General features: G+C 46.7%; 1 protein-coding gene and 1 pseudogene across 12 annotated transcripts in view; one reads left to right on the forward strand and one right to left on the reverse strand.

Annotated features, from left to right (window-relative positions):
• The first annotated feature begins 1,298 nt into the window (after positions 1-1,298).
• Positions 1,299-26,751, forward strand: part of Bcorl1 (BCL6 corepressor like 1) — a 67,451-nt gene continuing 41,998 nt past the window's right edge. Inside the window, exons 1-6 of one of the 12 annotated variants that reach the window (XM_040744583.1) lie at positions 2,003-2,134; positions 2,678-2,757; positions 9,745-9,834; positions 10,303-10,360; positions 21,864-22,094; positions 22,463-22,592. In XM_040744583.1, the coding sequence (XP_040600517.1) occupies positions 22,507-22,592 (86 nt within the window). In that variant the 5' untranslated portion in view covers positions 2,003-2,134; positions 2,678-2,757; positions 9,745-9,834; ... (1 more) ...; positions 21,864-22,094; positions 22,463-22,506. Of the gene's footprint in view, positions 1,403-2,002; positions 2,135-2,677; positions 2,758-3,589; positions 3,773-9,744; positions 9,835-10,302; positions 10,361-16,791; positions 17,958-21,863; positions 22,095-22,462; positions 22,593-26,751 lie in introns of those variants that run through there. The other 11 variants (XM_040744580.1, XM_040744581.1, XM_040744579.1 and 8 more) reach the window with 11 other exon arrangements.
• LOC101840116 lies at positions 16,344-21,313 on the reverse strand (annotated as a pseudogene).

A 26,751-nucleotide genomic window follows, 5' to 3' on the forward strand; every position in this document is an offset into this window, starting at 1 on the left:
AAAGAAAAACACCCCCTTTCTTACAGTTGGAACCTCTAGGCCTAGAGGGGTCGGAGTGGGGGGGGTGGAGGGTAGGGAGAAGAGAAAAATATTACTCTTGCAGGGTTTTCTTCTAGTTCAAATGACCCTCCGGCTTCCTTCGCATAGACAAATATATAGTAAATAATATCACTATATCTGCACACGAAGATTATTTTTCCAGATTCTTGTTACTTATTTCACATTCTGCATAGAATCCTCTAGGGATTGCTGGACGTGTCCCCTGATACCCTCTGGGTTGAGACAATACCTTCTAAGTCCTCACCTCCAGATCAAGGTTGGAGCTGCTAAGAAACAGCCTAAGACTGAAAGCAAGTCAGCCAGCAGCTTCATCTCCTCCGCAAAGTCTCTCTCCCTGGACTTAATGTAATGTCATCAGAGTTCGAACATGGACCAAAAGCTCCTAAGCCCTTCAAGTTCCAGGGGGATGGCCTGCGATATAAACACAGGAAGGATTTATTCCCTTGACCAGGCGGCCAGTCCTTAGGGTAAAGGGGGAAGGGTCAGGGGGCTCAGATTGGTGTCCCAAGAGCCCAGGGGAGAAGCAAGCAGAAACCAAGCCCTCGGTCCTCTTCTAGTCAGGTTTTTCTCTGCAAGTCTTGCAGCCTCTCTCCAGACCTTTCGTTCCCCTCCTTCTTCCCTCGGGTCTCCCCGCCAACCCAGATGCTTCCACACCCAAGCGAGGGATGTCCACTGAGGGTGACCCAAGGTTTTTGCAGCCCGGGAGGTTGCCACGAAGAGTGAGCCGAGCGGGAGTCGCGAGATGAGGCGATGAGACCAGGCATTTTCCTTTTCCTAGCACCTGTCCCACTTCGGCGCCCGGGCTGGGGCTTCGCCTGAGCGCGGCCTCAGTTCTGGAGCGCCAGAACCACGCACCGAGGTCGCCAAGGGTGGGGGGCCCGAAGAAGGGCGGGGTGTCTGGTGGGGGCGTTACCCTCAGGCAAGACCCCCTCCCTCCTGCATAGACCGAGTCAAAAACGGGGAGAGCGTGTTACATACAAAACCAGAGCGAAAACGATCGCTCTCCGACCCCGAGCGGCGTTGCGGCACCCCCCTCCCTTCCTGGAGCGGAGGGCTGGCTGGGGACGGTGGCTCAGTTCTTCCCCCGTGGCCGGTGCGGGGTCTGCGGCTGCCCGGCGAGGTTCCGGCTTCCCCGGGGCTGGTAGGGGGGAGCCCCGAGAACTGCAGGCCCGCCCCCTTCTTCCTCCTCCTTCCCCTCCTCCCCCACGTGTCCTCCCGGAGCCCAGCGGCCTGATCCCAGCACCCCCCTCCCCGCCACCTCCCTCCTACTCCCGCTTCGCCCGCTTCCCGGGCGGTGAAGAGAAGAGCAAAGTTGCGACAGCAGCCAGGGGGCTCTGCCCAGGTGAAGGGGGCGCTGTGACGGGGGCGGGAACGGCGTGGCCCTGCGGCGGGGGCGGGGGGGGGAGGATAAAGAAACTTGCTTTCCGCAGCCCCCACCCGGAGCGGGTTCGGATCTTGCGTGAACCGAGCCCTCGTGGAGACGCTGCAACGCCGCCAGGACCGAGGCCGGCACCCCGAGCCGGACCGAGACCCGGGACCGCGCGCTCGGGCGGGCTAGCGAGGGCACGCAGGCCGGCACCCAGGCAAGGGCGGGGTGGGTGACCGTACACCGGACCGAACCACGGACTCCGGTGGCGTGGGCGCGGGCCGAACCCGGACCGGGCCGAGTTGGTTGGCGAAGTAGGACGTGGATTCGGGGGGCGGGGCGCGGCGGGAGGGGGGGAAAGCAGGCCTGGCCTGACTGGCCTGGGCGTGGGGGCTGGGGGCGAGTTCGGGGCACTTGCTGGGCTCTGGACCGAGCGCTAGGGCGGGGCGGCGCTAGGGGCTGGGCCCGACCGGCGAGGAGAGGGCGAGGGGAGGGAGAGCAGGGGGTGGAGTAGGGGCGTGGAGTTGCGAGCGGGGTCTGGCCTCGGCCGGGGGCGAAGGTAGGTCTGCGGGGCCGAGAGCGGAGGGAGGGAGGCCCGAGGCAGCGCGGCGGCGGCGGCGAAGGCCAGCTTCCGCGGAGTTTGTGCCCGGGCTTCCCGGCTGAGCTCCGGTCGCCTTATGCGCACAAATGGGGTTAGGGGACTGATTGGTAAGCAACTCCCAGTGTTAGACGGTGTTCCGTGGCGATTCCCGGAAAATTGGGGAAAGACGCCGTCTGCAATATGCCGCACCCCCCACCCACCTCTTAGCATCTGGATTCTGCTCTTTGGGGGCCGCGGACCCTCCCCACCACAATCCTTTCGCTCTTCCAGCACCCTTCCATCTCCCCCTCACCATTGGCCATCTGGATCTCCTAGGGGTATGCATGTGAAGGGTGGAAGGCGTCCGGGGTTGCACTTTCCCTCCCTTGGGGACAGCCTAGTTTGTATCATATTCGTGTGAGGTAACGTCGCTTGGCGTCGTGTGGACATTGGGGCTTAGATAATTTAACCCTCCCTTCCAGGCTCTTTGATGGCTTTTAAGGAAAAGGACGAATCCCTGGATTTTCATGACTAGAATGGGATTTGAGGACTGGGATTTTCTCTCAGCTCACTTCCACCACCGACCTCTTTGCTAAGCACCTTTTCTGTGGGGACTCGGAGGTGGAGGGTGGGATACGGGAGCGTTAATGTGCTTCTGTATCTTTCTACAGGGTCGGCGTGGCGAAGGACAGCTCGTGTCACAGGAGAAGTAGACGCCAGTTCAACTCCGGTCGCCCCCACTATTACTTCGGTGAGGGGGGACAACGCTAAGGGGATGCTGGTGGGTTGGGGCCCAGTATAAGAGTAGGGGTGAGTATTCGCCTCCCCCAGGGATTCTGCCCTGTTGGGGGAGAGAAAGGCGAGCCCCAGCTTCGGGGAGGGTTCCGGTGAAGGAGATGGAGGGTGGCGACTACAGTGTGGGGGGGTGCGGGAAGAATGGAAGAGTCACACCCTGCTTGCAAGGGGAGCCTCCCTCGGGCTCCTGGGAAAAGGGGACTGGATAAGTGTGCTCTGTGGTACCGGGGCAGGGGGAGGTCTAGGGATGGTTCAAAGAGTGATTTGCACACCGGTTCTGTCACTAGTGGCCTGAGAAAGTCAGGTCGGCGCATAAGGTGGAGAAGGTTGGAAGGAAAGCAGACAGCCAACCCTCTGGCCTCGGTGCCCTGATCATCTCCCTTCCTCAACCTCCCTCCTGAGGGGCGTCGGGGTGGGGGGCGTGGAGCTCTTGGAGCCCCGCGGATTGAGTGCCTCCGCCTTTCTTGGGAGTCTATCTTTTTGCCCAGCTTGCTACAGCTACCACTGCCTCCCTCTCCGGAATCCGCTGGGTTCTCTCAGCGATCCCCTCCTCCTCCTCCCCTCCCCTCCCCTCCCAGTGTCACCGGGGCTGCTTGGCTCTGCCCCCTTCGCCGCCGCTTGCTCCCAGCTTTAGTCCCTCCCTCTCATGCTTGCTCCCTCCCTTCGCCTCCTCCTCCCCATCCCCCCCCCCGTCTAGGCAGCATTCTGGGAGTTGTAGTATCTCGCAGGGCAGGCTGACGCCGCCCGCGAACAAGGCCGGACTCCACTTCCCGTCGAGCCCTGCGACCGGCACCCACTCCACCAGGCTTCGCTCACACACACAGACACACACACACCGCTCTCCCCCTCACTCTTTCGCTCGCCGCGGCGCTGCCAGTGTGTGGCTCTGTCTCTCCTCGGCTTTGCTGAGCCCTCCCTTCTTCCTCTCAGTTCCTAGAGTCCGACCGCCGCCGCCGTGAGAGGAGAAGGAGGTCGGTGGCGATAAGGGGCGGTGGGGGGCATCGGATCCCAGCAGTGTTAGGCGGGTGGTGGTTCACAGAGGGTGAGAGGGAGCTCGGGTGGCGGCCTGAGCCTCCCTGCGGAGCCGACCCGGGAACAGGTGCGTCTTTTTTTCTCTCTCCCCCAACCCCTCCACCCTTTTTGACTCCCCGGCTTTTTCATATTCCCCCACCCGCTCCTTTCTATCCGAAGCCTTTCCCCAACCCTGTCCGTTCCTCTCCTCCCATCCTCTCCGCTTGCCCCCCGGGGGCGCCGTCCTCTCGGTGTCCCCGGACGCAGAGCTCCCCGGAGCTCTCTCTGTCCTCGCCCCTCCCTTCGGGACAGCTCCCCTCCACTTCCCACCTTCGTACCCCATCACTGCCCTGCCCTGCCCTATCCCCTCTCGACGACCTCCTTCTCTTTTAGCCAGGTGAGACTTGTTCGCCAGGATCCAAGACACTCTTCCTCTTGGCTGGGCGGGGGTCTCCATGGAAACGGGGGTCGGTAGCTACTGGAGGGGGGAACCATAGGAATTACCCCACTCCACCGAAAGGGAGGTGGAGGCTAAGGTCTTGGAACTACCTGGCCCCAAACCCTGATCCGAGGATCCGACGATCCGAAGGGAACCTGGCCAACAGGGCAGGGCGAGAAAGGGCTTGTTATTTTTTGGGGGGGGGGTGTCCGTGATGAAGTCTTGGAGAGACCGGGAGAAAATGCTCTCCAACCTTAGAGATGGAGGTACGACGAGTGCTCTCAGGGCTGCTTTCTCCCCTGTTCTGGGGTGTAGGAACCATAGGGTAAGGGTACCCCTAGGTGGCGGCGGGGCCTGGGTTCGGGAGTGGGAGTGCTGTGATGGGGGCAGGGGCAATTATCCGAGTCCCTGGAAAAAAGGCGGGGGATGACTTCGGAGCGCCCAGGCTCCGCTGCCCTCGCTCAAGGGGCGGGGGCTACCGGGCCAGGCGAGGCAGGCGGGGAGGGTGCTCAAATTGAAGGAGGATGAGATGGGGGCAAATCATACTGGCCCCGGCAAGCCTGGTGGGAGACCCGGCTTGCAAGCCCTTAACCAGCTTCGCGCCAGGCCTGGAGGCAAGGGGTCTGAGAGGAAAGCCGAGGGCTGGAAAAGAGGGAGGCTCCGGTTACGGGGCCGGATTTCGGGATCAGGGGCAATCCCCTGGCCCTTGGAGAAGGAGGGAGAGGGATGGCCGCGAACCCCAGGGTTCCCCCACCCTGGTTCCTAAGGGGCGTGAGTGAGGGACAGCAGGCCCAGCGGAGCTGGATTCGAGCAGATCGTGGCCGGGGAGTGGGGGGGGGGCTTAGTGGTGGTCTTCGGGGGGAGTAGTCCGGCGGCGGGGCGGGCGGGCGGGGCGTGAGGCTCCGGCGGGCGGCGGGGCGGGGCCGGGGCGGCGCTGCTGCTGCTGCCGCCACCGCCGCCGCTGCTGCTCCTGCTGGGGCCGCCGCCGCCGTTGCCGCCGCCGCCGCTTCTGGGCGGGGAACCGAGGCCAAAGAGAGTCCCGTGCCGGGGCAGAGGGCGCAGGCGGAGCGCGGTTGGGAGGGGGCCTTTCCGCGGGCGGGGGCAGGCTGGGGGTGGAGTCCCCGACGGGGGGCGGTACGAGCCAGGACGAAGACGACGAGGAGCCCCGGGGGCCCGGTGCGTGGAGGACGAGGTGCTGGGAGGAGGAAGGGGGGGTGGATCCCGCGACGGGCCTCGTGGGCTTGGCTCCCCGAGGTTAGGTACCGGGACGGAACCCTGAGGGGACGCCCGAAGGCCAGGAAAGAGATAGGGAGGTGTACTGGACGGTGGAGGGGGCCCTCCTCGCCGGGGTCCCGCGGAGAGGAAGGCTGGGCCAGAGGGACGTCCGGGCAAGGCTGGGAGGAGCCGGCCGCACGAAGACTGGGGTTTTCGTGTTATGGAGGTGCAGGAGATTGTTGTATCGAAAGATGTGGTCGAGGGGAAAGGCGGGAGGGAAGCACGCTGCAAACGTAGGAGGCCCAACAGCAAAGGCTGGTGGGGGTGCCCTTCTGTTCCACAGAGGCTCCCCCTCTCCTCTCGGCATTAGAAACACTGGTTTTGTTGCATTGTTTTGAAATTTTCAAGGTTGCCTGATCAAACTGTCGACGTGGTGATACTTTCTCATTCTTGCTGCTTTCTAGAGTAGACAGTAAGGACAGCCTTCACTTGGTGAGCATTCTTCTAGCCCAGCGTGTTGGGGCTCTCTGCATGAGTACGGGAAGGGGGCCTGTAAAGCAAGCCACAGATGAATACTTTCAAGGCGATTTGGAGGTCGTCCCCATGACACAGGGGTAGAGTACAGTTGCAGATAGCTTTGATCAGACTTCTGGGGTATACTTGAAGGCTTCAAGGGTTAGCCCCAAGCCTTTTTGAACTTAGAAGGCTAGTTTTCAGAATCACACTGCAGAAACATTTCGTGGGGAAAGAAATGGGGCATGAATTTGAAGTTGGGAGTTGATTAGGTTCATAATAAAATTCTAAGGATGGAAGGGAGTTATTTTTTTTAGTGGCCATCTTGTGCCGTTCTGTTTAGTATGTCCTGCCCTTGAATGTTGGGATTGAGGGCCCGTTCTTACCGGGGACACTGTAAGTGGCATGGCTAAGGATGTTTTGGCAGAGTTTTAGGGTACTTGAATTGAACGTGATGTCCCCATGTGGTACTGAAGATGACAGTCTATAGGAAGGAAACTTACAAGATTCCCCCGGGGATTAAACGAGATAATCCCATTCCAAGAATCACCCAGAGGCTCCAAAAGGAGTGAAAGGTTGAGAAGCAAAGGTAGCAAGAAAGACTGGGGGAGCAACTGGGGTTTAGTGACTTTAAGAGAATCTGAAGTTCCATGATATACTTGAGGACTGACATGGCCATGTTGACTACTTGAGGATATTGGTAGCAAGTACTTTTTGCATCTGAGGATACTGTCTTGAGGTGCATCTGAGAGATGAGAGCCACAGGTCTTGGCAGACAAGCTTACTCAAACTGACTTTCTTAAAAGGGATTTTTCATATACATTTAAGTACAGGCATTAATGAAAAGAGAAGCACTGGGGGGACACAGACAAGATATAGCCACATGTGGGTATGGGCTAATCAAGGGAAAGTGGCTCTAAACCTGACTTTTAAAAGCCTGTCTCTTGCTGGGTGATGGCAGCCAACACCTTTACTCCCAGCACTCAGGAGGCAGAGGCAGGAGGATCTCTGTGAGTTCGAGGCCAGCCTGGTCTACAGAGGGAGTTCCAGGACTGCCAGTGCTGTTACACAGAGAAAAGAGAACCTGTCAGGGTGGAGTGGGGTGGGTGTCTGACTCTCTTACCAGCTTTGCAGGAAGAGTTTATAAGTTTCTTTTTGTTCTGACTCTGAGAGGAAGAGAACTAGATACCTACTTGATAGAGGAAGGGATGCAGAAGGCTGGATTAAAAGTAGATTAGTTCTCTGAAACAGAGCAATAAGGAAGGGATGGTTAATTGTTGGGATAGGGCACAGGAAAGCTAAGTGAGTCCTAGCCAGCTTGGCTGTTGGAGTCTGTATTGTTCAAAGTAGAGGGAAGTTCTAGAAGAAATGGGGGCTGCACCAAGGGCACTGGTGGATCCTGCTGTTTGTTTTGATTTTCCAGGGAAGGGGGAGGGCAGAGGCCGGGGAGGAGATCCTTTTCTTCCTCACTAAGAGGCTCTTGGTGAGCAAAGGAGGCTTCTCTGGGAGTGTGTACCTGTGCCTTATTTGTGATCCAGTTCACTACACAGACATGTAAATGCTTGGGAAACGGGCAGAGGACCTCAAGGCATGATCCATCAGTCCATACTGTAAGCTGCAGGGAAGAGCTTTGCTGAGAGAAACAGAATCATAGGGGACAAAGAGTTTTGCCACTAGAAAGAAGGGAGGCGAAAGAAGTCAGAAAGAGGGTCTGTAGGGCAGTGAAGAGGGAAAGGAATGTGACCATCACAGTTCCCATGTCAGGTCTAACTAAGGAGAAAGCAGCACCTTGAAATCTCCAGGGTAATGTTTTCCAAAGAAAGTTCCAAGAAAGATGATCTTGGATAAAAATAGGGTTAGAGAGAAACTGGATTTAGAGAGAAGTCTAAATATATTTACCCATAAAGAAGTAAAGGTAGTATACATGTTAAATTTTTAAATGCACAATATGGGCTAGGCATATAGAACATTACCTAGCATGTGCGATGAGCTGCGCCCAAAGCTTCAGTGTTGAAAGAGAAAAAAAAATTCCACAATGTGAAAGAAAAGGAGAGTAATAAAAGCCATAGGAGAGCAGCATTCAGATGTATGGAGCTGGTACTGAGGAGTGTAAAAATTCACTTTTGAGAGCCACTACTATGGGAGGACTTGGGAAACAGGTTTGGGATTCAGCTGAAGCATTTCTTAGGAAATCTTGATGAATATAAGGATTCTGAATGGGGAAAAAGAGGCTTAGTCTCAAATAGAATAGAGAATAGGAGAAACTGGGAATATACCACTTTTCCCAGTCTGGAAGTGGGAGGAATCATGGATATAAGGAGGCAAGTGATAGAAATTCCAGAGTGAAACAGGATGAAGAAGAGGGACCTGAGAAGCCTGGGTCAGAATTGGAAGGGGGGGAGTTAAGGGCACCAAGAAGAGACTGTAATCAGGGTTTGACTGGACATTTACACTGGTTTATGCATTCTAGTTTAGCAGTCTGGGACTGATTGAGTTAGCTGTTAGATGCACGGAGCTTTTTCCCAGGGCCAGCTTAGTCTCTGAGAAACCATGGTGGAAATACCATGTTGAGTTTGGATGGGAATTAGCACTAGAGGAGAACGCAGAGAGCAGGGCAAGTGAAACGTGTTACTTAATTAAACTGAAAAGGGGGAGAAAACACGCACGCATATGTGAAGGAAAGGGGAGCCCTTAAACCTGAGGGTTTTTTTTTAAAAGGAAAGGAAATTTCTGAACGTTAGCATTGGAAATCAGTTTGATTCTCTATCTGCTTGAGTGTTCAGTGTCAGGACAGTTAAAGAGGGAGGAAATGAGTAATCTACCTTTCTGTCACTAGGGGATTCTAGGGCAGTATTTTATATGATCTCTTATATGAGCCAGGCATTATTCATGCCAGTTTGTAAAATGTAGGAAATCATCCTCTTTCTAAATCATATCTTTTCTTGCTATTCATAATTTTAAAATAGTCTTTTATGTTGAAAATATTCTTTAGTGAACTAGTTGTGTTTTGGCCAAGAGGAAAACGTAACTGTTTCTTCCCCCATAATCCCAATAAGCTTTTATAGTTTTCCTTTTTTTTTGTAAAGTGGTTGCAACTCTTTCCTCATAAAACATGTAAAAACTGATCATTTTTTAGCAGAGTTACTCTTACTCTTACGGTTTGTTAAAGAACAGTGAAGGAAAAAACTCCTGAGTGTGAGTATGTGTGTGGGGGGACTCCAAGGGATTTTGGGGTTTTTGTTTTGTTTTGTTTTTATGATATAGGGTCTTTGAAGACCAGGATGCCTGCCTTTACCCCTATCTTCCAACTGCTAAGATTAAAGGTGTGAGGTACTATGTTCCACCTCTTTTTTTTTTTAAGTAAACTGCAGGACGGATGTCAAGGTTGTATTTTTCCTGGTAGATGAATTGTGATGAACTTGAAATTGTGGCTTATTAGTAAAATGCAGGAATTTTTAGATTTCCCCAGTAGAGTTAAATAAGGCCAAATGTGACTTCATTTGGAGTTGAAGAGTTGAACTTGGGCTAAAGATTTGGGATGTACTGAATTCTATGGGGCAGTAGCTTTGTGTTTGAGGCTTCTTTACTGTCTGCTTAAAAACAAAATTTTCTTACCTCACTACTAAGGTGTGTCTAGAAATCTTAGTGTTGGTTTCATTTAAGGGTACAGTAGAATTTTCTTAATGAGGGGGTATGAGGGCAGCAAGAAAGTTTTTATTTTTTCTGAGTTTTGTGAAATGTGTAATGCGACAAATATGATCCCAGGGAGAAGATGCACTTGGATCTATGAGACGATTGAATACATTTTCTCATGAAGAGTCTTTACTCACTTGAACTTGGCTCTACCATGCCCAGGTGAGCTTACATCCTAATTAATCTACTGCTTCAAAGACAGACCTGTGCTAGAGTCCTTGTTGTTCAACTTCCCAGTGATATGGCAGGAAACAAGTCACTAACTTTCTTGAGCCGTGGTGTTCTGATCTAGATAATGGAGATGATACTAAGATTGTAGATGGTTAGAATTATATAAGATGAAATGTATATAGTAACTGCTAATATACTTAACACATGGGATCTATTTTTAGAACTAAAATTTCTTATTGTGTCTTATGACATCACTTAACATATACAGTGGCAGAATGTACTACCCCCCCCAGTATCTTAGCACATTGCCCTTTTTCTCTACAATCCTCTTTAATTAGTATACATCCAGCATTTATTGCGTGGTAAGAAGTAGTACCTTAACTCATTGCTGCATTTACCTCTGAGGTGAATGTGGTAGTTGCTTTAACAGCTGTGCCATGACACTACTTACTATTTCAGGAGAGGAACTGAAGACTGTATATCCAGTTGAAACTTTAAGGGCTCTTTTGGGCTACAGGTAACCTTTATTTTTTTTTCAAAAAAGGCCTTGGGAGATGGTCCAGTTGGTAAAGTGCTTGCTGCTCAAGTATTAGCACCTGAATTCAATTCTTAGTGCCAATGTAAAATCTGGGAATTGTAATGTTCATGTAATCCTAGGCTGGAAAGGTAGAAACAATCAGATCTCTGGGGCTGCTACTGACTTCTAGGTTCAGAGAAAGACTGTCTCAAAAAAGGTAGAGAGCAATTGAAGATGACACTTGACATTGACCTCTAGGTCATAAACACATATGCATGTGTGGTGAATGTATATGCACGTGATACCACTTTTTATTTCTTTTGTTTTTAGATTTATGTATTTTCAAATAACCACTTAAAATGTTTATTTTTTAGAGATTTATTTATTTTTATTTATGTATATGAGTGCTTGCCTGAATGTATGTGTGTATACCATGTGCATGCCTGGTGCACATAGTTATCAGAAGAGAGTATTGGAATCCTTGAAATTGGAGGTACAGATGGTTGTGAGATGTTATGTGGGTGCTGGAAACTGAACCCAGGTCCTCTACAAGAGCAGAAAATGCTCTTAACAGCTGGGCAATCTCTCTAACTTTTCATTTATTTTGAAATTTCATTTTGTATATGTTTATGTTTTGCCTGCATATATGTCTGTGTGCTGCTTGCATGCCTAGTGTCCTGGAATTGGAGGTAAAACAGTTGTGAGCTGCCATGTGGGTGCTGGGTATCAAACCTGGGTTGTGAACCATCTCTAGTTCCCTTTATTTTTAATTGTGTGTGTGTGTGTGTGTGTGTGTGTTGTGTTGTGTTTTGTTGTGGATATGTGTATGTGAGTGCAGGTGCCCATGGGGGCCAGAGGTATCAAGTTCCATGAAACTGCCTGCTGTCAGTGCTGGGAACTTAACTAGGGTCCTTTGCAAGAGCAATATATGCTTTTAACCACTTAGCCATGCCTCCATCCCGAAGTAAAGGGCTTTCAGTGAAGGGCTATTGTGTTAACTTATGGCTAGTTAGGCTTCTAGCTGTTTCTGGAAATTCAGTGAAAACTGATAGAACCTGGAGCTGATATACTTTTGCGATACAGATGCTCATCAGTGATTGAATGGGAGAGAATAATACTGAAGAAAGTTCTGGGTCCCCCAAAACAAACTCTGGGTAAAGGAAAAACAGTGACCTTCAAAGTAGATCTCCTCTCTGCAGCTGGAGTGGACTTTGGTGTCAACAATCGGGTCTCTGTTAGCTATGCCAATATAGGGAGAGACCGATGACAAGCCAATTGAAAACAGCAGATTGGCTGACAAATTAACAATTTCTGTTTGACTTAGAAAATGCATTTTTATTCTCTACCTGTCCCTCTACCCCTGAGATTTACCTGCCTATTTTTTTTCTGTTTAGGCAAATACTATGGTTGTTCCCTGAACAAACATCTACTGGTATTCCATAAGTCACCTGGGTTTAAAAACTAGCAGTGGATGCATCACACTGAGATAGTTGGGAGTTGATTTTATTATTTTGCTTGGCACAATTTTATTTTAGTTTTGTGATTATCTGCATTATAGAGATAAAGTAGAAAGAAAGTTGATAGGAGAGCTAAGCAGGAAAAGAAATGCTTTCATCCCATGCTGTTTTGTTTAGTGTGTGTGTGTGTGTGTGTGCGTGTGTGTGTGTGTGTGTGAGAGAGAGAGAGAGAGAGAGAGAGAGAGAGAGTGTGTGTGTGCAAGCAAGCAACAGCTTGTAGTAATTGGCTCTCTCCTTCCACCATGTGGGTCCCAGGGATCAAATTCAGGTTATAAGGCTTGGTGGCAAGTACTTTAACCCATTGAGTCATCTCACTGGCCCTGTTTTGTTTTGTTTTATTTTTGAAGCGAGGTCTCATTGTATTGTCCAGGATAGTCTTGTACTTGTGGGTTCAAGTGATCTTCCTGCCTCAGTCTCCTAAATATTGGTCACTGCAGGCATACACCATTGTGTCAGACTTAACTAATATTTTCTACCTGGGGTGCCTGGTTTGGTTTGGTTCTCTAAGAGTTTAGCAAGCTATTTATTGAGCCCATGTTATGTGCCTTATATCATGCTAGACCCTACTGGGATTGGGCTAGTAAACCTGTGGATGAGTAGTAGAGTGAATCATTATGTAATTTGAAGTTATTTGAGCAAATACTGTGTAATAAAAGGGATAAAAATAAAACATAGCTTCAAATGAATTATAAACATGATCTATATGTAGTCATAGCAGAGTCTCATCTCTGGTAAGAGAACAGAAAAAAATAACTTGATAGCAGTCTCTCCAAATATGTATGAATGTGCATGGTCTAGGAGAGTTTTACAAAAGCAAAACTTGGAAGAGGAGGACTCCCTTTTCCATACATATACAGTATACTAAAATGGAGACACCAGAGGGCCACTGTCATAGTCTATGACAAAAAGGACATAGAAGCATTGCAAAAGTGATTGGAGTCTTCATGTTGGGAGTGTGAAAGATACACTAAATGTTCTCAGGGTACCGCTGAGATGGAGTGAAACCAACTCTTATTTTTGATTAACAGAAATTAGAAGTCTCACAAAATGTCCCTATTTATATAGATGTCTTGGTGAAATGGCTTTGGTCTTAAAAGGACAAATTACTTTCACAATGCTAACTTAAGTTTTGCAGCTATCTGTGACATGTAAAAGTTGTACAGAATCTTTTTAAAGATTTATTCTCTGCATGTGTGTATCTCTCCTGATACCTCTGAGTGTGTGCGTGGATGCTGTGTGTGTGTGTGTGTGTATACACAAGTAAGTGCAGTGTCTATAGAGGACAGAAGAGGGCATTGGACTCCCTTGAGATGCAGTTACCAGGCAGTTGCAAGCTACTTGACAAAGGTACTCAGAAAGGAACTCCAGTCCTCTGGAAGAGCAGGAAGTATCCTTGACTGCTAAGCCATTTTCTAGTCCCAGTTGTGCAAAATCTTATAGCTAGAACCTGGGTTTAGTATAAAGCTATTAATACAAATGATATGTTTTTCTTAGATAGAGCAAATCAGTTTCTTTACGGCAGGAAATGAAAATGAGTGCTGTGAATAATAGGAGGAAAAATCAAAGCAGAGTGTTGATAAGCTAAAACAATCTCATGGTATAAAAATGTAAGTAAACCATGAAAACTTTTGTTTTCATCATCCTCAAAATATATTACTTCTGATCCTTGTAAGTGCTTCTGTGCTATACTCAGTTCTTCATAGAGATTACTATATGTTATTCGGCGGATGTAGTGATAAATGGACATAGTGGGATGATCTTGAGATGGCTGAAAAGGGAGAGGGAACTGTTCTCTAAGGTCTATCATGGTTTAGGCTGCGACTCCTGTAATGCATCTGTTTAATACTGCTGCTATCTGATTGCATCCTTTTTCCCCCATTTTTTGAGACAGGGTCTCAATATGTGTTACAGGCAGTCTCTAAACTAGCTATGTAGCCCAGGCTAGCCTGAAATTAGAGATCCTTCTGCGTAACCTTCCTAAATTGTAGGTTAATGCCTCTACACCTATAGTCTTGAATAGATTATGAATGTCCCTGAATATCAAGTCACCCCTAAAAGCATGGGATTCCGTACCTTCACTAGTGAAGACACTGAAAGGGTGTGTATGTAATGCTCTTAGAATCCCATATTAGAGCCGGCGTTGGTGGCGCACACCTTTAATCCCAGCACTCGGGAGGCAGAGGCAGGTGGATCTCTGTGAGTTCGAGACCAGCCTTGTCTACAGAGTCAGTTCCAGGACAGCCTCCAAAACAATACAGAGAAACCCTGTCCCGAAAAACCAAAAAAAATAAAAAAAAATCCCATATTAGTGTTCTGAGGAGCTCTGTAGAAAATTGTAAGCCAGCCGGGCGGTGGTGGCGTACGCCTTTAATCCCAGCACTCGGGAGGCAGAGGCTGGCGGATCTCTGAGTTCGAGGCCAGGCTGGACCGACAGCCTCCAAAACAGAAACCCTGTCTCGTAAAACCAAAAAAAAAATTGTAAGCCTTGGTCACTTAGTTATTGAGATGGCTATCCAACCTCCCAAGGTGATTACATTGGAGGTAACTAAATTCATCAGAATGAGTAAGCTGTCATGTGTTTAATAGACAGTTAACATTCCTTTGTATCCAGCATCATAAATGTCTATATGTTTTTAAACATGGTGGTACCCTAGGAGTCTGTGAAGGTATCTGTACTAGAATCATATGCAGGCAATTCCTTAGCCTTTTTGTTAAATACAAGAATTAAGATATCTTGGGAGTGGATTCAATATGCCTTGCAAGTCTGATCTCTGGTGGTAGACACCAGTGGAAATACTCAGGACAAAAAACAAGGGAGCTAGAAGGTGTTAGGATAGATTTAGTCAGACAAAATGAAGAGCATGAAAGGTCCCCATTCCTTATTTAAATTCCTGAGTAGATACTTTCTGGTTGATCTTTGTGTGCGGGCTATCATGTATAGTGGTAGAAGGACCTGGTTTGTATGAAGGGAAGCATAGTAAAGCAATTGGGACATGTCTACACCACTTGAGTTTCAGGTACTGATAGCTGATAAGTAGCTAGGAAAGGTGAGTAGAAATAGATACGGTGGTCAGGGAGCAGAATAAAAGAATGCCCTTCCATGGGAAGTCACTAAAACATAACACTTTAAATGGGAAAAGCATTCTCATTGGTATTAAAATTTGGGGTATGTAATTAAGGGGAAAATGTGTTAATATCCTGTTCAATAAACATGGAAGGAGACAGAGTAATGATGCTGCTTTTCCCAAAGTGCTTCTTGGAAGGTTTCTTCTCCCTTATGGGAATGTTACCTACCCAGAGCTCTGCATTTCTATTGGAGCAGTAGGTTTTCTCATTAGTCACCACTGACCAAACCCTCCTCCTTAAATTGTTTACTAGCCACACCTATAGTCCCAAGGACAGATTTAAGGCCAAGCTTCACGATGAATATTCAAGTCAGCTACATAGTGAACTTGAGGCCATCCTGAGTAACATGAAACTCCATCTCCTGTAAAATATTGGTCATATTCTTGCTCTGTTCCCTCCCTTAATGTTCTTCTCTTTCTCATATGCAGTGATCACCATGCTTTTGTTTTTAATTGTTGTGAAATCTACTTGTTTTGGCATCTTCAATTCAAAACAAAAGTGTGCCCTTTTGTAAAATCTTTGCATTTTAGAGCTGCCCTTAGTGCCCCCAATCATGGATATGTTATATATACCTTTTCTTCCTTGTTTTGATAACTTATTCTCTCTAACCTTTTCTAAAAAGCTGCAGTACTTCCCCACAGTATTTCAGTTTGGCCCATGATGGTGAAATATTTCAGGTTCCCCTATTTCACTTTTTCTCGTTTGATTGCTGTATGCCATGGGCTTCTCTTTTATGCCTTCTATACCTGCTCTTATTTTCTAGCACATTTCCTTTTCTTTTTGGAGCTGTTTTTTTTTCCTTCAGATCTCTACATCGTGGCATCCCTTCTATTACCTATTTATCTTCAGCTTAGCTGCTATTTTCACCATTTTAAAGTTACTTCTCTCCCATTAGTCTGCTCTCATCTTGGTTTCCCCTATTCTAGTGTGGCCATTATGCTGACTACACTCTATGTAGCCTACTTGTTAGATACATTTCCTAGGATCTCAGTCAGTCTATCTACATAAGCCTCCCAAATGGCAAAGTTCTTTGTTTTCAGACATACTTGCAGCTTTGAGCTTCTGGAACATGTTCTTCTTTGTCCTTATCATGACTTAGATAAGACTTTTGAGTTTCTTTGCTCAAAGTGAGGAGAGTTTACAGTGGTCCCACTCACTGCTTTCCGGTCAGTGACCAGTGTTTGAATTGTTGGCCATGCAGCTGTTCTTAACAATTGCATGGTTGTGATACCTGGGAAAATCCTTTGAGGTATTTCATATTCTTGTACCTGTGATTCCTGGGTCATTTGGGATTACCAGGTTTTCTCCCAAGTTCCTTTTGTTTGTTTGTTTTTTGTTTCTTTGATTTCCAAAATGCATCACTTTATTTTTCCCCTTGAGATGACCACACATTATAAACTCCGAGCACGTGACAATCACATGATTTCTTCAGAAAGCTCCCAGGTAGATCCCAGCTCTCCTGGAGCTTGGAGTCCTGAGGTTTCAAATGTTGAAGCTTTCACCACAGCCACAAGTTCCTTTGATGTTGAGGTTATTGAAAATAAAGTCACTGCAGAGTTTGTCTTCCACATAGTCCATTTCTGTTCCTAAAGGTGCGAACTGTGCTTTCTTTTCGTTGAACACTCTGACTCCATCTTGAATAACTTCATCAGAATCTCCTTTTGTCTTTGTATACTCCAGGGTGTAAGAGAGGCCATTACAGCCCCTCGTTCGAACACCGACTTTCAGACCCACGTGCTCTGGCTTGTCTTTGAGAAGCTGTTTTATCTTGTTCACAGCTGAGGGGGTCAGCGTGTGCTGCTGCCCGCGTGGGCTGCAGCTTTCTCTTGCTCACGGCCTCGGACCAACTACACCCTGCAGCGTCGCTCGGGCCGGAGCCTCCGAGCCGCCTCAGCCTCTCTCCATGGACACAGCTCCAAGTTCCTTTTTGGAACTTTGTCTTCTATATTATGGCTCAGAGAAAGAGAAGTAGGGGCAGAGGATGAGAATGTCAGTGTGAGTACTTCGAGTGAGAAAAGGTTGATGTGAAAGTGTGTGTGCCATATGCGTGAGGTTTTTTTTCTGTTCACCTCCCTATGTGCTTTATAGTGAGTGATCAATAACTTGATTGGACAAGATGTACCAAAATGAAATCCTAGGCTTACTCAATCAGAATGTGTGGCACTGAGACCCAAGATACTATTTGGAACCAGCATCTCAGTAATGTTGGCTTGGGAAACACTGGTTTGCATTGACTGTTTTGGTCCTGATCCTCCTTTGCCAGCAGAAGCCTTATTTTTTAGGCTTGATGCCACCATTGCCTTTCTTTCTTGCTGCATGAATCTTGCCTTCTTATGTAGGCCATTTAGTTCACTACCCTGCTGTGTGTCTGCTGTTTTCTACCCCTTGAGCACAAAGACTACTATTAATTAGCAATAGTGGACTTCAGATGGTCAGGAGTGCTGCTCCGATAAAATCATGAGGAAAGTTAAGTTACTAAGCCAAGATTTAAGAGGGTGTTCAATTTTCAAGATTGCATGAAGGCTAGAGTGTGTACTACTCTTACAGAAAACCAAATTTGATTCCCAGCACCCAAATCAGGTTGTCAACAACCACCTCTCTGACTCCTGTTCCAGGGATTGACACCTTTTAGCCCGTGCTTGTGCACAGAAAATTTTAAAATCGATTTGACAAGTAGAGGCATCAGGTGTCAGTTTTACTCTAGGTTGTCATACACTACATCATGAACATGTTTGTTTTTATCTTCTGTTTTGTTTTGTTTCTGCCTTTCCTTTTGCTTTTGTTGAGCCTAAAAACTCTTCAGGAGATGTTTGGTATGTTGTTCTGTTTCCGAACATTGGGAATCCCTCCTTGAGTTCTGTCCTAGACCTGCAAACAATTTTCGAAAAAACAGAAATAATTCCGAGTGAAAATCATGTGGCCATTGAAGTACCTGCTGCATACAGATACTTTGGGTAACTATTAAAACTTTTATATGGTGTTGAAATTCATCTTCCAGCAAGAATAGGTCCTTCCATTGCCTGATTCCTCTAATAGTTACTAGAGAAAAAGATAAAAAAGTATTGGGTATATTAGCCAGCAAGCTGAATAATTGTTTCTTTTTTCTTTCTTTTTTTTTCTTTCAAGACACGGTTTCTCTGTATAGCTTTAGCTGTCCTGGAACTCACTCTGCAGATCAGGCTGACCTCAAACTCTGCCTGCCTCTGCCTCCTAAGCGCTAGGATTAAAGGTGTGTGCCAGGCAAACCATTGTGGGTTTTAAATTTGTTATCTTTTGTTTGTTTTTTGTTTTTTTTCAAGACAGGATTTCTCTGTGTAGCCCTGGCTCTTTTGGAACTCACTTTGTAGACCAGGCTGGCCTCAAAATCAGAGATCCTCCCAAGTACTGGGATTAAAGATATACCACCACAGCTGGGCGTTGGTGGCACACGCCTTTAATCCCAGTACTCGGGAGGCAGAGACAGGTTGATCTCTGTAAATTTGAAACCAGCCTGGTCTACAGAGTAGTTCCAGGACAGGCTCCAAAGCAATACAGAGAAACCCTGTCTCGAAAAAACAAACAAAAGATACACCACCACTGCCCTACTAAACCGTTTGTTTTTTAATGTAGGAATATTTCAAGATATTCTAACATGACTAAAACTTCATTAGCAAGGACATTCAGGGACATTTCTGAGACAAGGTCTTCCTATCTAGCCCAAGCTGGCCTTGAACCCCCAGTCCTCTTTGGATTACATGCACTACTAAGCTAAGCAGATGGGGTCTTTGTTCAAAATGTTTCTAAAATCCCCCTAATTTTAGTACGCCTTTAATCCCAGCACTTGGAAGGCAGAGGCAGGCAGATCTCTGGGTCTGAGGCTAGCCTGGTCTACATAGCAAGTTCCAGGACAGGTAGGACTGTAGAGTAATCCTGGAGCCCCACTCCCCCCAAAAGATAACCTTCAGTGAAAGGTTATGACTTCTATACAGATTGAAAAATCAATACATTTTAAGGATTTTAATTTTCTTAATGAGAAAGCTAGACTTGCTATAGCTAGTATAAAGAAAAAGTAAAAAATCATGAATGTATATGGAGTAAAGGGATAGGGTGGTAAACCTGTTTTTTCCACAGTGAGGGGAGGTGGGAGGAGGTCAGTTCTAACTTCATGGGACCATGGCAGAGTTTATATACTCATCAGCTACTTGGAATTTAGAGATACAAAATAGGACAAAGAGTGAATTGAGACAAAATCAAGCAGCCCTGAAAAGCATACGATAATGTATGAAATTTTTTTTAGTAGTAAGCAAGCATGGTAGCCACTTTATCATTTTGGTTTATTTTGCTTCTTGTGATTTCTCAGGGTCATTACCTCAGTTCTCATCTAGAATTCAGCCCCATATAACATGTATTAACTGAGTCCTTACTATGTGTAAACTATTAGAGAGAAACTAAAGACAAACATGGATGTTATTCAGGGGGTCTGGATCAGTCCCATGCTGGCCTCTCAGCTGTCAGTCTGGGGTCCATGAGCTCCCCCTTGTTCAGGTCAGCTGTTTCTGTGGGTTTCACCTGCCCGGTCTTGACCCCTTTGAGCTGGGATTGACATGTGAAGCAAGCTTGTTTCTAATTTAAATAAAACATTATTAAAAAGGATGTTATTCCTTAGCTCTAGTAACTGTGGTGGAGCCACAGACTTGCCATGTCCCCCGCTAACTTACAGCAGAGGAGAATCAGTGGTAGAACAGAGGAAAGGAGGGAATGCTCCAGAAGAACCAGAAAGGGAGGGTTAACGCTTCTTGGGCTGAGGCTAGGGGAATGACACAATGGCATTTAAGCTAAGCAATGAGGGATGATACTGAGGGCACGAGGTGGGGGCATTTCAGAGTGAAAAAGCTGCAGAGTCCTGATACTGGACAGTCAGGAGCTGGGGGTGACAAGGATGGCAGGCAAAGGGCAGGATATAGCAGAGGAACTTGTAGAGGAGTTTTGAGGCCAGGTCCTGAGGGCCCCCGAAGGGTGTCCTAAGAATTCTGGCTTGAGTGCTAGCTTGATTCTGATGGCTTTTGACGAGAGTAGGGAGGTCTGACCGAAGCAGCATTTCAGAAGATGACTTGATTGTGGAATCAAGCGATGGAAGGCTGGGAGAGCAGTTAAGAGGCCAGTATAATATTCCTGGGGTGAGATGATGAAGGTCTGTACCAGGGCAGCGGCAAGAGGAGTAGAAACAGGGAGGGAGATGGTTTTATCAAGACTTGACTCCTGATTTCATCGGGGTGATGGGGAGATGAGTTGAAGAAATTTCAAGTGAAAGGACCGTAGTGCTAGTAACTAAGGAAGCATGCTGTGACTGGTCATGGTGAATGGGGACAGATAATGAGTCCAGTTTGAGAATTGTGGCATCTGCAATTCTGGTCTAGGCCTATGGAGAGAGGTCAGGATTAGCGATATAGATGGAGGAGTCACCAGCACATCTAGGGGTGAGTTGAGATTGTGACTGCTAAGCGAGATGAAGGGGTTAGGCTGGCGTACACACTAAGGAGAGACACAGAACGAGGCCCAGAATGAAGAAGGTAATAGAAGCAGAAAGATGAGACAGAAGCAGAGGCTTGGTGGAAAAGTGGTGGTGGGAAAATAGAAAGGGGAACCCAGGGAGGGAGAAAGGGAAGGAGAATTAGAGTGAAGAGGAAATAGAAAAGCTGCGGGTGAGATAAATTAAGGGAGAGCGAGAAGACAGGCCGGAAGGGAAACTGGAAAAGGCTGTGCGCAGAGAGTTGTCAGGAAAAAAGGGGGCACAAGACATCTGAGAGAACAATAGAGAAGAATGAGTGAGGAGAGAGCAGGGAGAGGATAAGACAGAACATGGAGAAACAAGAAAGGAAGGAGTAAGGTCTTCTTCAGTGAACACCCAGCTTTCTGGGGTTGATAACAGAAGGACCACACACAGACAAGCCAGCTAACCCTGAGCCAGGTCAGGCAGGGCAGGGGAAATGTAAAGAAAAGGAGTAAGGACAACAGAGCCCCGTGGCTGGTGCGGAGATGGCATAAGATGAAGTCAAAGAGAACAATGGGGAGGTGCCTTTCTACTGTTCGTTCCTTACCACCTTCCGTGAATCCACCCAGGATAGTCACTAGGTTCTTTATTGCTATAAGCAGGCAGCCTCCTCCTGCTTTAAGAACTTTGCTTTCTTCTGTCTGGAATGTTCTTCCCTCTAGGTATCTACATTGCTCACTCCTTCATACCTTTTAGGTTGTTGAAATGTTTTCCTTTTAGTGAGGCCTGTGTTGATCACCTATTGTGAATCATAGGCCCTCCACTTACTCCCCCTGACATTGTACCCATGCTCCTGAGTCTGTGTTGTATAGCTTGGGATGCACTATGACAGAACAATTTAGTATGTAAACACTCTACCGGTATGAATTTTGTCAGATTTTATTAGTTGTTGAATCCCTAGTACCTAGGACAAATGTTTGTTGAGTAAGTGAATTATGTTGAATATGAACAATTTGTGAAAATTGAAAAGAGGATAAATTGAGCAAATCTCTGATGTGACTGTACATTGCTGTGACTTCTTTGGAGCACAGACAACAGCAGAAAATTCTGATCACCGTAGGACTCTGCTCAGTTGAACTTCGGTGAATGATGATTTTAGCTAATAGCTTAACAAAACAGGCTCACTGGATAAAGCTATTTTCCTCGATGCCCCCTTTTCTGTCAAAGATGAAATGACTGTGCAGTGCTCCTCAATAGCAAGAAGTAGACATTGGCTCGTGAAAGGGTCAATAAGCCATGACAGGGCAGACAGACTAATAGGAAAAGACAAGGACAGAAATGCATGGTTCTTGATGGAGGCTTGTTTTTGTTCATTTGTTTGTGGCCATAGTACAAGTACTACTGCACCTAATTTGGAGGGAGCTTTCCACACCTTCCATACATGCATTGTGACCAACTTGGAAGCAGAGCAGAGTACTTTTGAAAGGCTTATAAAGAGTGTGTGTGCTTCCTCTGGAGAGCTTAAACTGGCTGTGTCACTCAGATCATCCCTAGCCATGGATTAAAGAGCAGCTGTGAAAAAGACCTCCAGTCGCCTTCTTACACTGCACTTGCTGCTCAGGTATGGATGCAGACTCTAACTGGGGTTGCTTAGGCTAAATGTATGTAGAAAACATACTGTCCATCAACTGTATGCAGTAGACTGAATTTCCTCAAATATTCAAGCATATATATCTCTGAAGATAATTTAAAAATCACTCAGGGTGACTGACAGTGTCCTCATCTGCATCCTGAATGTGGATTAATGGAAAGCTGTGTGATCTTCTCCTTATTTGGACCTTCATTTTCCATAGCAGACTGGTTTGTGAAAGCGATCGCTTTAGCATTGTGATGCCATGATTTCCTTCATTTAAATGTTTCAGTGTAAAAGGTGGCTAAAGTAGCCGTGCTTGTTCTCAGTTTTAATTTTTTGGTGTTCTTTTCCCACAGGGGGAGTGGCCACAGCAGATCCTATCTGGCAGTGAGTGGCTGTCATGATCTCTACAGCACCGCTCTACAGCGGCGTGCACAACTGGACCAGTTCTGATCGGATTCGCATGTGTGGCATCAACGAGGAGAGGTAAGTTTTCAAAGGTGGAATCTAGTAAGCTGTATCACAGGTTGCAGGAAGGACCTGGGGACAAGATTCTTGTTTATTTCTGATCTTTCTCAATCATGGGAGTCACCTGCCTGCCACACTGTCCCTGTTCCAGTGAAAATGAGGAGGCCATCAGATGACCTTTGCCGCCTAGTACCATCTGTCTAGTGATTAAGAACTGTAAGATTGTGGGGTAAAGCAATGCTCAGGGGCTTGTCATTTCTATTTCTTATGTCTAAGTTGGGTGCTGAAGACTTCATGTAAGTTATTTTCAATTCTTGGTGAGGGCTTGGAAGAAAGTTGGTTTGGTCATTTATATATGTGTGTGTGTGTGTACGTACAAAATTTATTTATATTTCATGTGCAGTTGTGTTTTGCTTGCATCTATGTCTGTGTGATGTCGGATTCCCTGAAATTGAAGTTACAGGGAGTTATGAGTTGCCATGTGGGTGATGAAAATTGAACCCAAGGTCCTCTGGAGGAACAGCCAGTGCTCTTAACTGCTGAGCCATCTCTCCAGCCCCTCTTCATGTAACTTTAAAGTGGGAACTGGTTATCAGAATTCTGGGGGCCAGTACTTTCTGCCTCAAGAAGCTAGGAAAATTTGTCAGGAAGTCCTTATAAAATATCAACGGAAGATGTGGTTGCTGACCGTAGATTTAATATAAAATTCAGAGTTGGTGAGGCCTGCCTGCTTTGTGTATGTGTTTCAGTTTTTACGTATTTGGTTGACCGAGAGAGACCTTTTTAAAATTATACATTTTACCAAGGGTACCCAATTGTCCTTCAGAGTTTATATTTTCCTTTTATAACCCCTGGCCAAATTGCTCTGTGTGGTGGTTATGAGACCTCCTCCAACTTCAAGGCATTGTTCTGCAGTGCTTGCTGGTGTTTGAATCTATTGACTATTTAAATTCAAATACGCCAGAGGAATTACAATAGCACTTTCCCTCCAATTTAAGATCTGGGATCTTCAAAAAGAAAACAAAATAAAAAGAGCCTGGTTTAAGTCTGTTAAGAGGGTTCACTGGGTAAAGATGCTTTCTGAGTTTGATCCCCACAACCTATTAGATACAAGGAGAAAATGAGTCCCACAAGTTGTCCTCTGATCACATGTGTACACCAGTGCCATGTTAACACCCCAAATAAATAAATGAATGTAAAAAATAGATCTGGAGTTTCTTGGGTAAATCTAGAAAACATTCGTGTGTTGGCAGTGGTAATATTGATAATTTTGAAGGGAAAAAGAATGTCTTTGCTTTTATATACTTTTTTGTGGCTCTAGGTATGGAATACTGGGACTAATGAATGCTAAGCGTGTTTCTACCAATGAACTACTCCATCAGCTTCATGTTTGATTTTTGTGGTGCTTTCTTGGTGCTTTTTTATTTTGTCTTGTTTTTCGAGACAAGGTTTCTTTGTGTAGCCCAGGCTGTCTTGGAGCTTGATGGGTAGACCAGGCTGGTTTTGAACTCACAGAGATCTGCCTGCCTCTGCCTCCTGAGTGCTGGGATTAAAGGCATGCTTTGTTTCTAATGATTTTTTCTTTAGTTCCTAACTAGGGAAATATGTACTCATCTGAGACTAAGGTAGAATAGACCTTTTTATTTCCTTAATCCATTAGCACCTGATAGTTTAATGGTCCTTGTACTGAGGAATGAACTTTAAAAAGGAATTTAATTTTAGAATACAAAATCAAAACCAATGAAAATAAGACAGAATTCTTCTTGGAGACAGCAGAAAGAAAAAGGATTTCCCTTTGTGTGTGAGGTCTGTTCTCACATGATTTTAAGAGATGATCTTTGGCAAAGGTGGTGGCCGTGATTTCTCAGTATGCACTGGTAGGCCATGTTCTAGTTATAAATAGTTGAGGCTGATTTAGAGCTGCGAACCTGGGCCTTCAAGAAGCTAGTGCACAAGCTGGGTGTGGTTACTCACATCTATAATCCCAACACTCAGGAGGCTAAGGCAGGAGGACTGGGGATTTGAGACCACACTGGGCTACCTATCAAGTTTTAGGCTAGTCTTGGCTATATAAGTGAGACTCTGTCTCAGTAAAATTGGGCCTTTTGTATACTAACCTGAGAAATTAAAAAAACAGCGGACAAGTTACTTTGGTTCACTGTGTTTGCTATATCCCTTCCAAAAAGGGAGTTAGAAATAAATGTGACATATGATTTTCTCTTTTTACAGACCTCTCTTGGGATGCTAAATTAGCAAATGTGCCCAGTGGTTAAGATGGCTTTTTAAGTATTGCTGTTTCTGATTCCATCCACCCTTTGTCACCTTCTTACCACAGTCTAGACTATGTTGCAGCTGATTTCCAAAATACAATCTCACCCTATATGCTTCCTTTTTTTGAGACAATGTCTCTTCTCTCTGTTGTCCAGGCTGACCTAGCTAGAGCTTACTATTGTAGCAGCCCAACTGTTGGAATGTCATGTATGAGCTACCATGCCTGGAGATACATACATACATACATACATACATACATACATACATACATACATACATACATAGTCAATCACACATAATATATATATGTTTATATATATATATATATATATATATATATATTTTCCTATGTGTATGGGTGTTTTACCTGTGCACTGTGTGTGTGCCTGGTACCCAAAGAAGGTATCAGATCCCCTGGAAATGGACTTGCAAATGGTTGTGGGCTGCTATGTGAGTGTTGGGAATCAAACCCAGGTCCTTTGAAGAGCAGCAAGTTGTCTTAACTGCTGAGCCATCTCTCCAGCCTCCCCCACCCCCTCCCTCATTTTGGAAACAGGGTCTTGCTATGTAGCACAGGAAGAAAGTGTTCCTGTTTAGCCTCCAAAGTACTATGATTATAGGCATGTGCCACCAAGCTCAGCTTTACTTTATGTAAAAACCATCTTCCCCCATCCTTTCCAACTTGTAGACCTACAAATTTGAGGTATAAAGCTGTGTTTGGGGATAAACTTAAAATTACGTTGTAGAAGTCTGCCCAGCTTCATCAAATATGTTTGAGGAGTACAGAACAGAAGGCATTGCCTTTTTGACTGTTCTAGGCGGTTGGTCAGCTTTAGTCAAACCTCCAGCTAAATCGGCTTGCTCGCTTCTAGCATTTAATTAAGTATTTATTCAATACAAGAGCAAACTGGTAGTACATCTTAGTACATTGCTGGTGAGTGCTATAGAGTGATGTGAACAGGTCCTGTGGAGTCTAGCTGCAAGAATGATGCATTTTCATCGGAATATCAGAGGACTGTGCTATCTGAGCCCAGACTGGAGAGATGATTAGGAGTTTGGGGCGAAGGCCAATATCCATATTTCCTTGCATGTTTGCAGAAGGCCTTGGCTGGAGTAAAGGGGGCCCTGGTGGGGCAGTGGGACTTAAAACAGGAAAAAGTCTCAGGGGCTGGTGGGTAAGGTACTGGCCTCACGCATTCTAGGTTGGCTATTTCTCTTAGACATTGTCCCTTGCTCAACAGGAACTGAAAAGGCCCGGTGTGACAGGTCCAGGTGTTAGCCTTTAATAATTAGGAAAATAGCCCTGAGAGGTGGTGGCTCGGTTTTGGTTAAGTTCAACAAAGCCTTGAGCTGTTTTCTAGTGGGGAGAAACAGTGGAGCTGATTTCCTGTCCTGTACTAATTGGAGTCTTTTGGCTTTCCCCCTCACCTATATCCCCATAACCTTGTTCAGTTGACCTAGCGCCACCCCCCCCCCCACTGCCTTTCTGATCCCAGGCTCCTCTCTCAGCGGAGCGGTTTCTTAAATATTTGCTCAGCTTTGCATCCCCCTCAGAGGATTTGAAACATCACCGCACACATTTTTCCCAGAGCTTGGGGGCTGGTGCTGAGCTTAGGTATGGCTGAAGTGACCAGAAGTGCTACTCCTGCTGCCACCACCACTTTCTCTGTCTGGCTCTAGGCTTTCCTGGTGACTGCTGGCTTGCAAGAACATAGCTTCTGCTTGGAAGCAGGGTTTCTGCCCAAGGAGGAGCCCACCAAGTGGGGAGGAGGCATGGTCAGGAGGGAAAGAATGTAAACATAGTGCCTTCCCATGTGAGTTTTGGAGCGAGGGACTGCTGTTTCCCCTCCCCGCCACAGCCCTCCCCGTAATCCATCCCTGGTGAGTCTAGTTGGAACATGCTTCT

The sequence above is a fragment of the Mesocricetus auratus genome, unplaced genomic scaffold, assembly GCF_017639785.1.
Source record: "Mesocricetus auratus isolate SY011 unplaced genomic scaffold, BCM_Maur_2.0 Super-Scaffold_100003, whole genome shotgun sequence".
Taxonomy (NCBI): domain Eukaryota; kingdom Metazoa; phylum Chordata; class Mammalia; order Rodentia; family Cricetidae; genus Mesocricetus; species Mesocricetus auratus.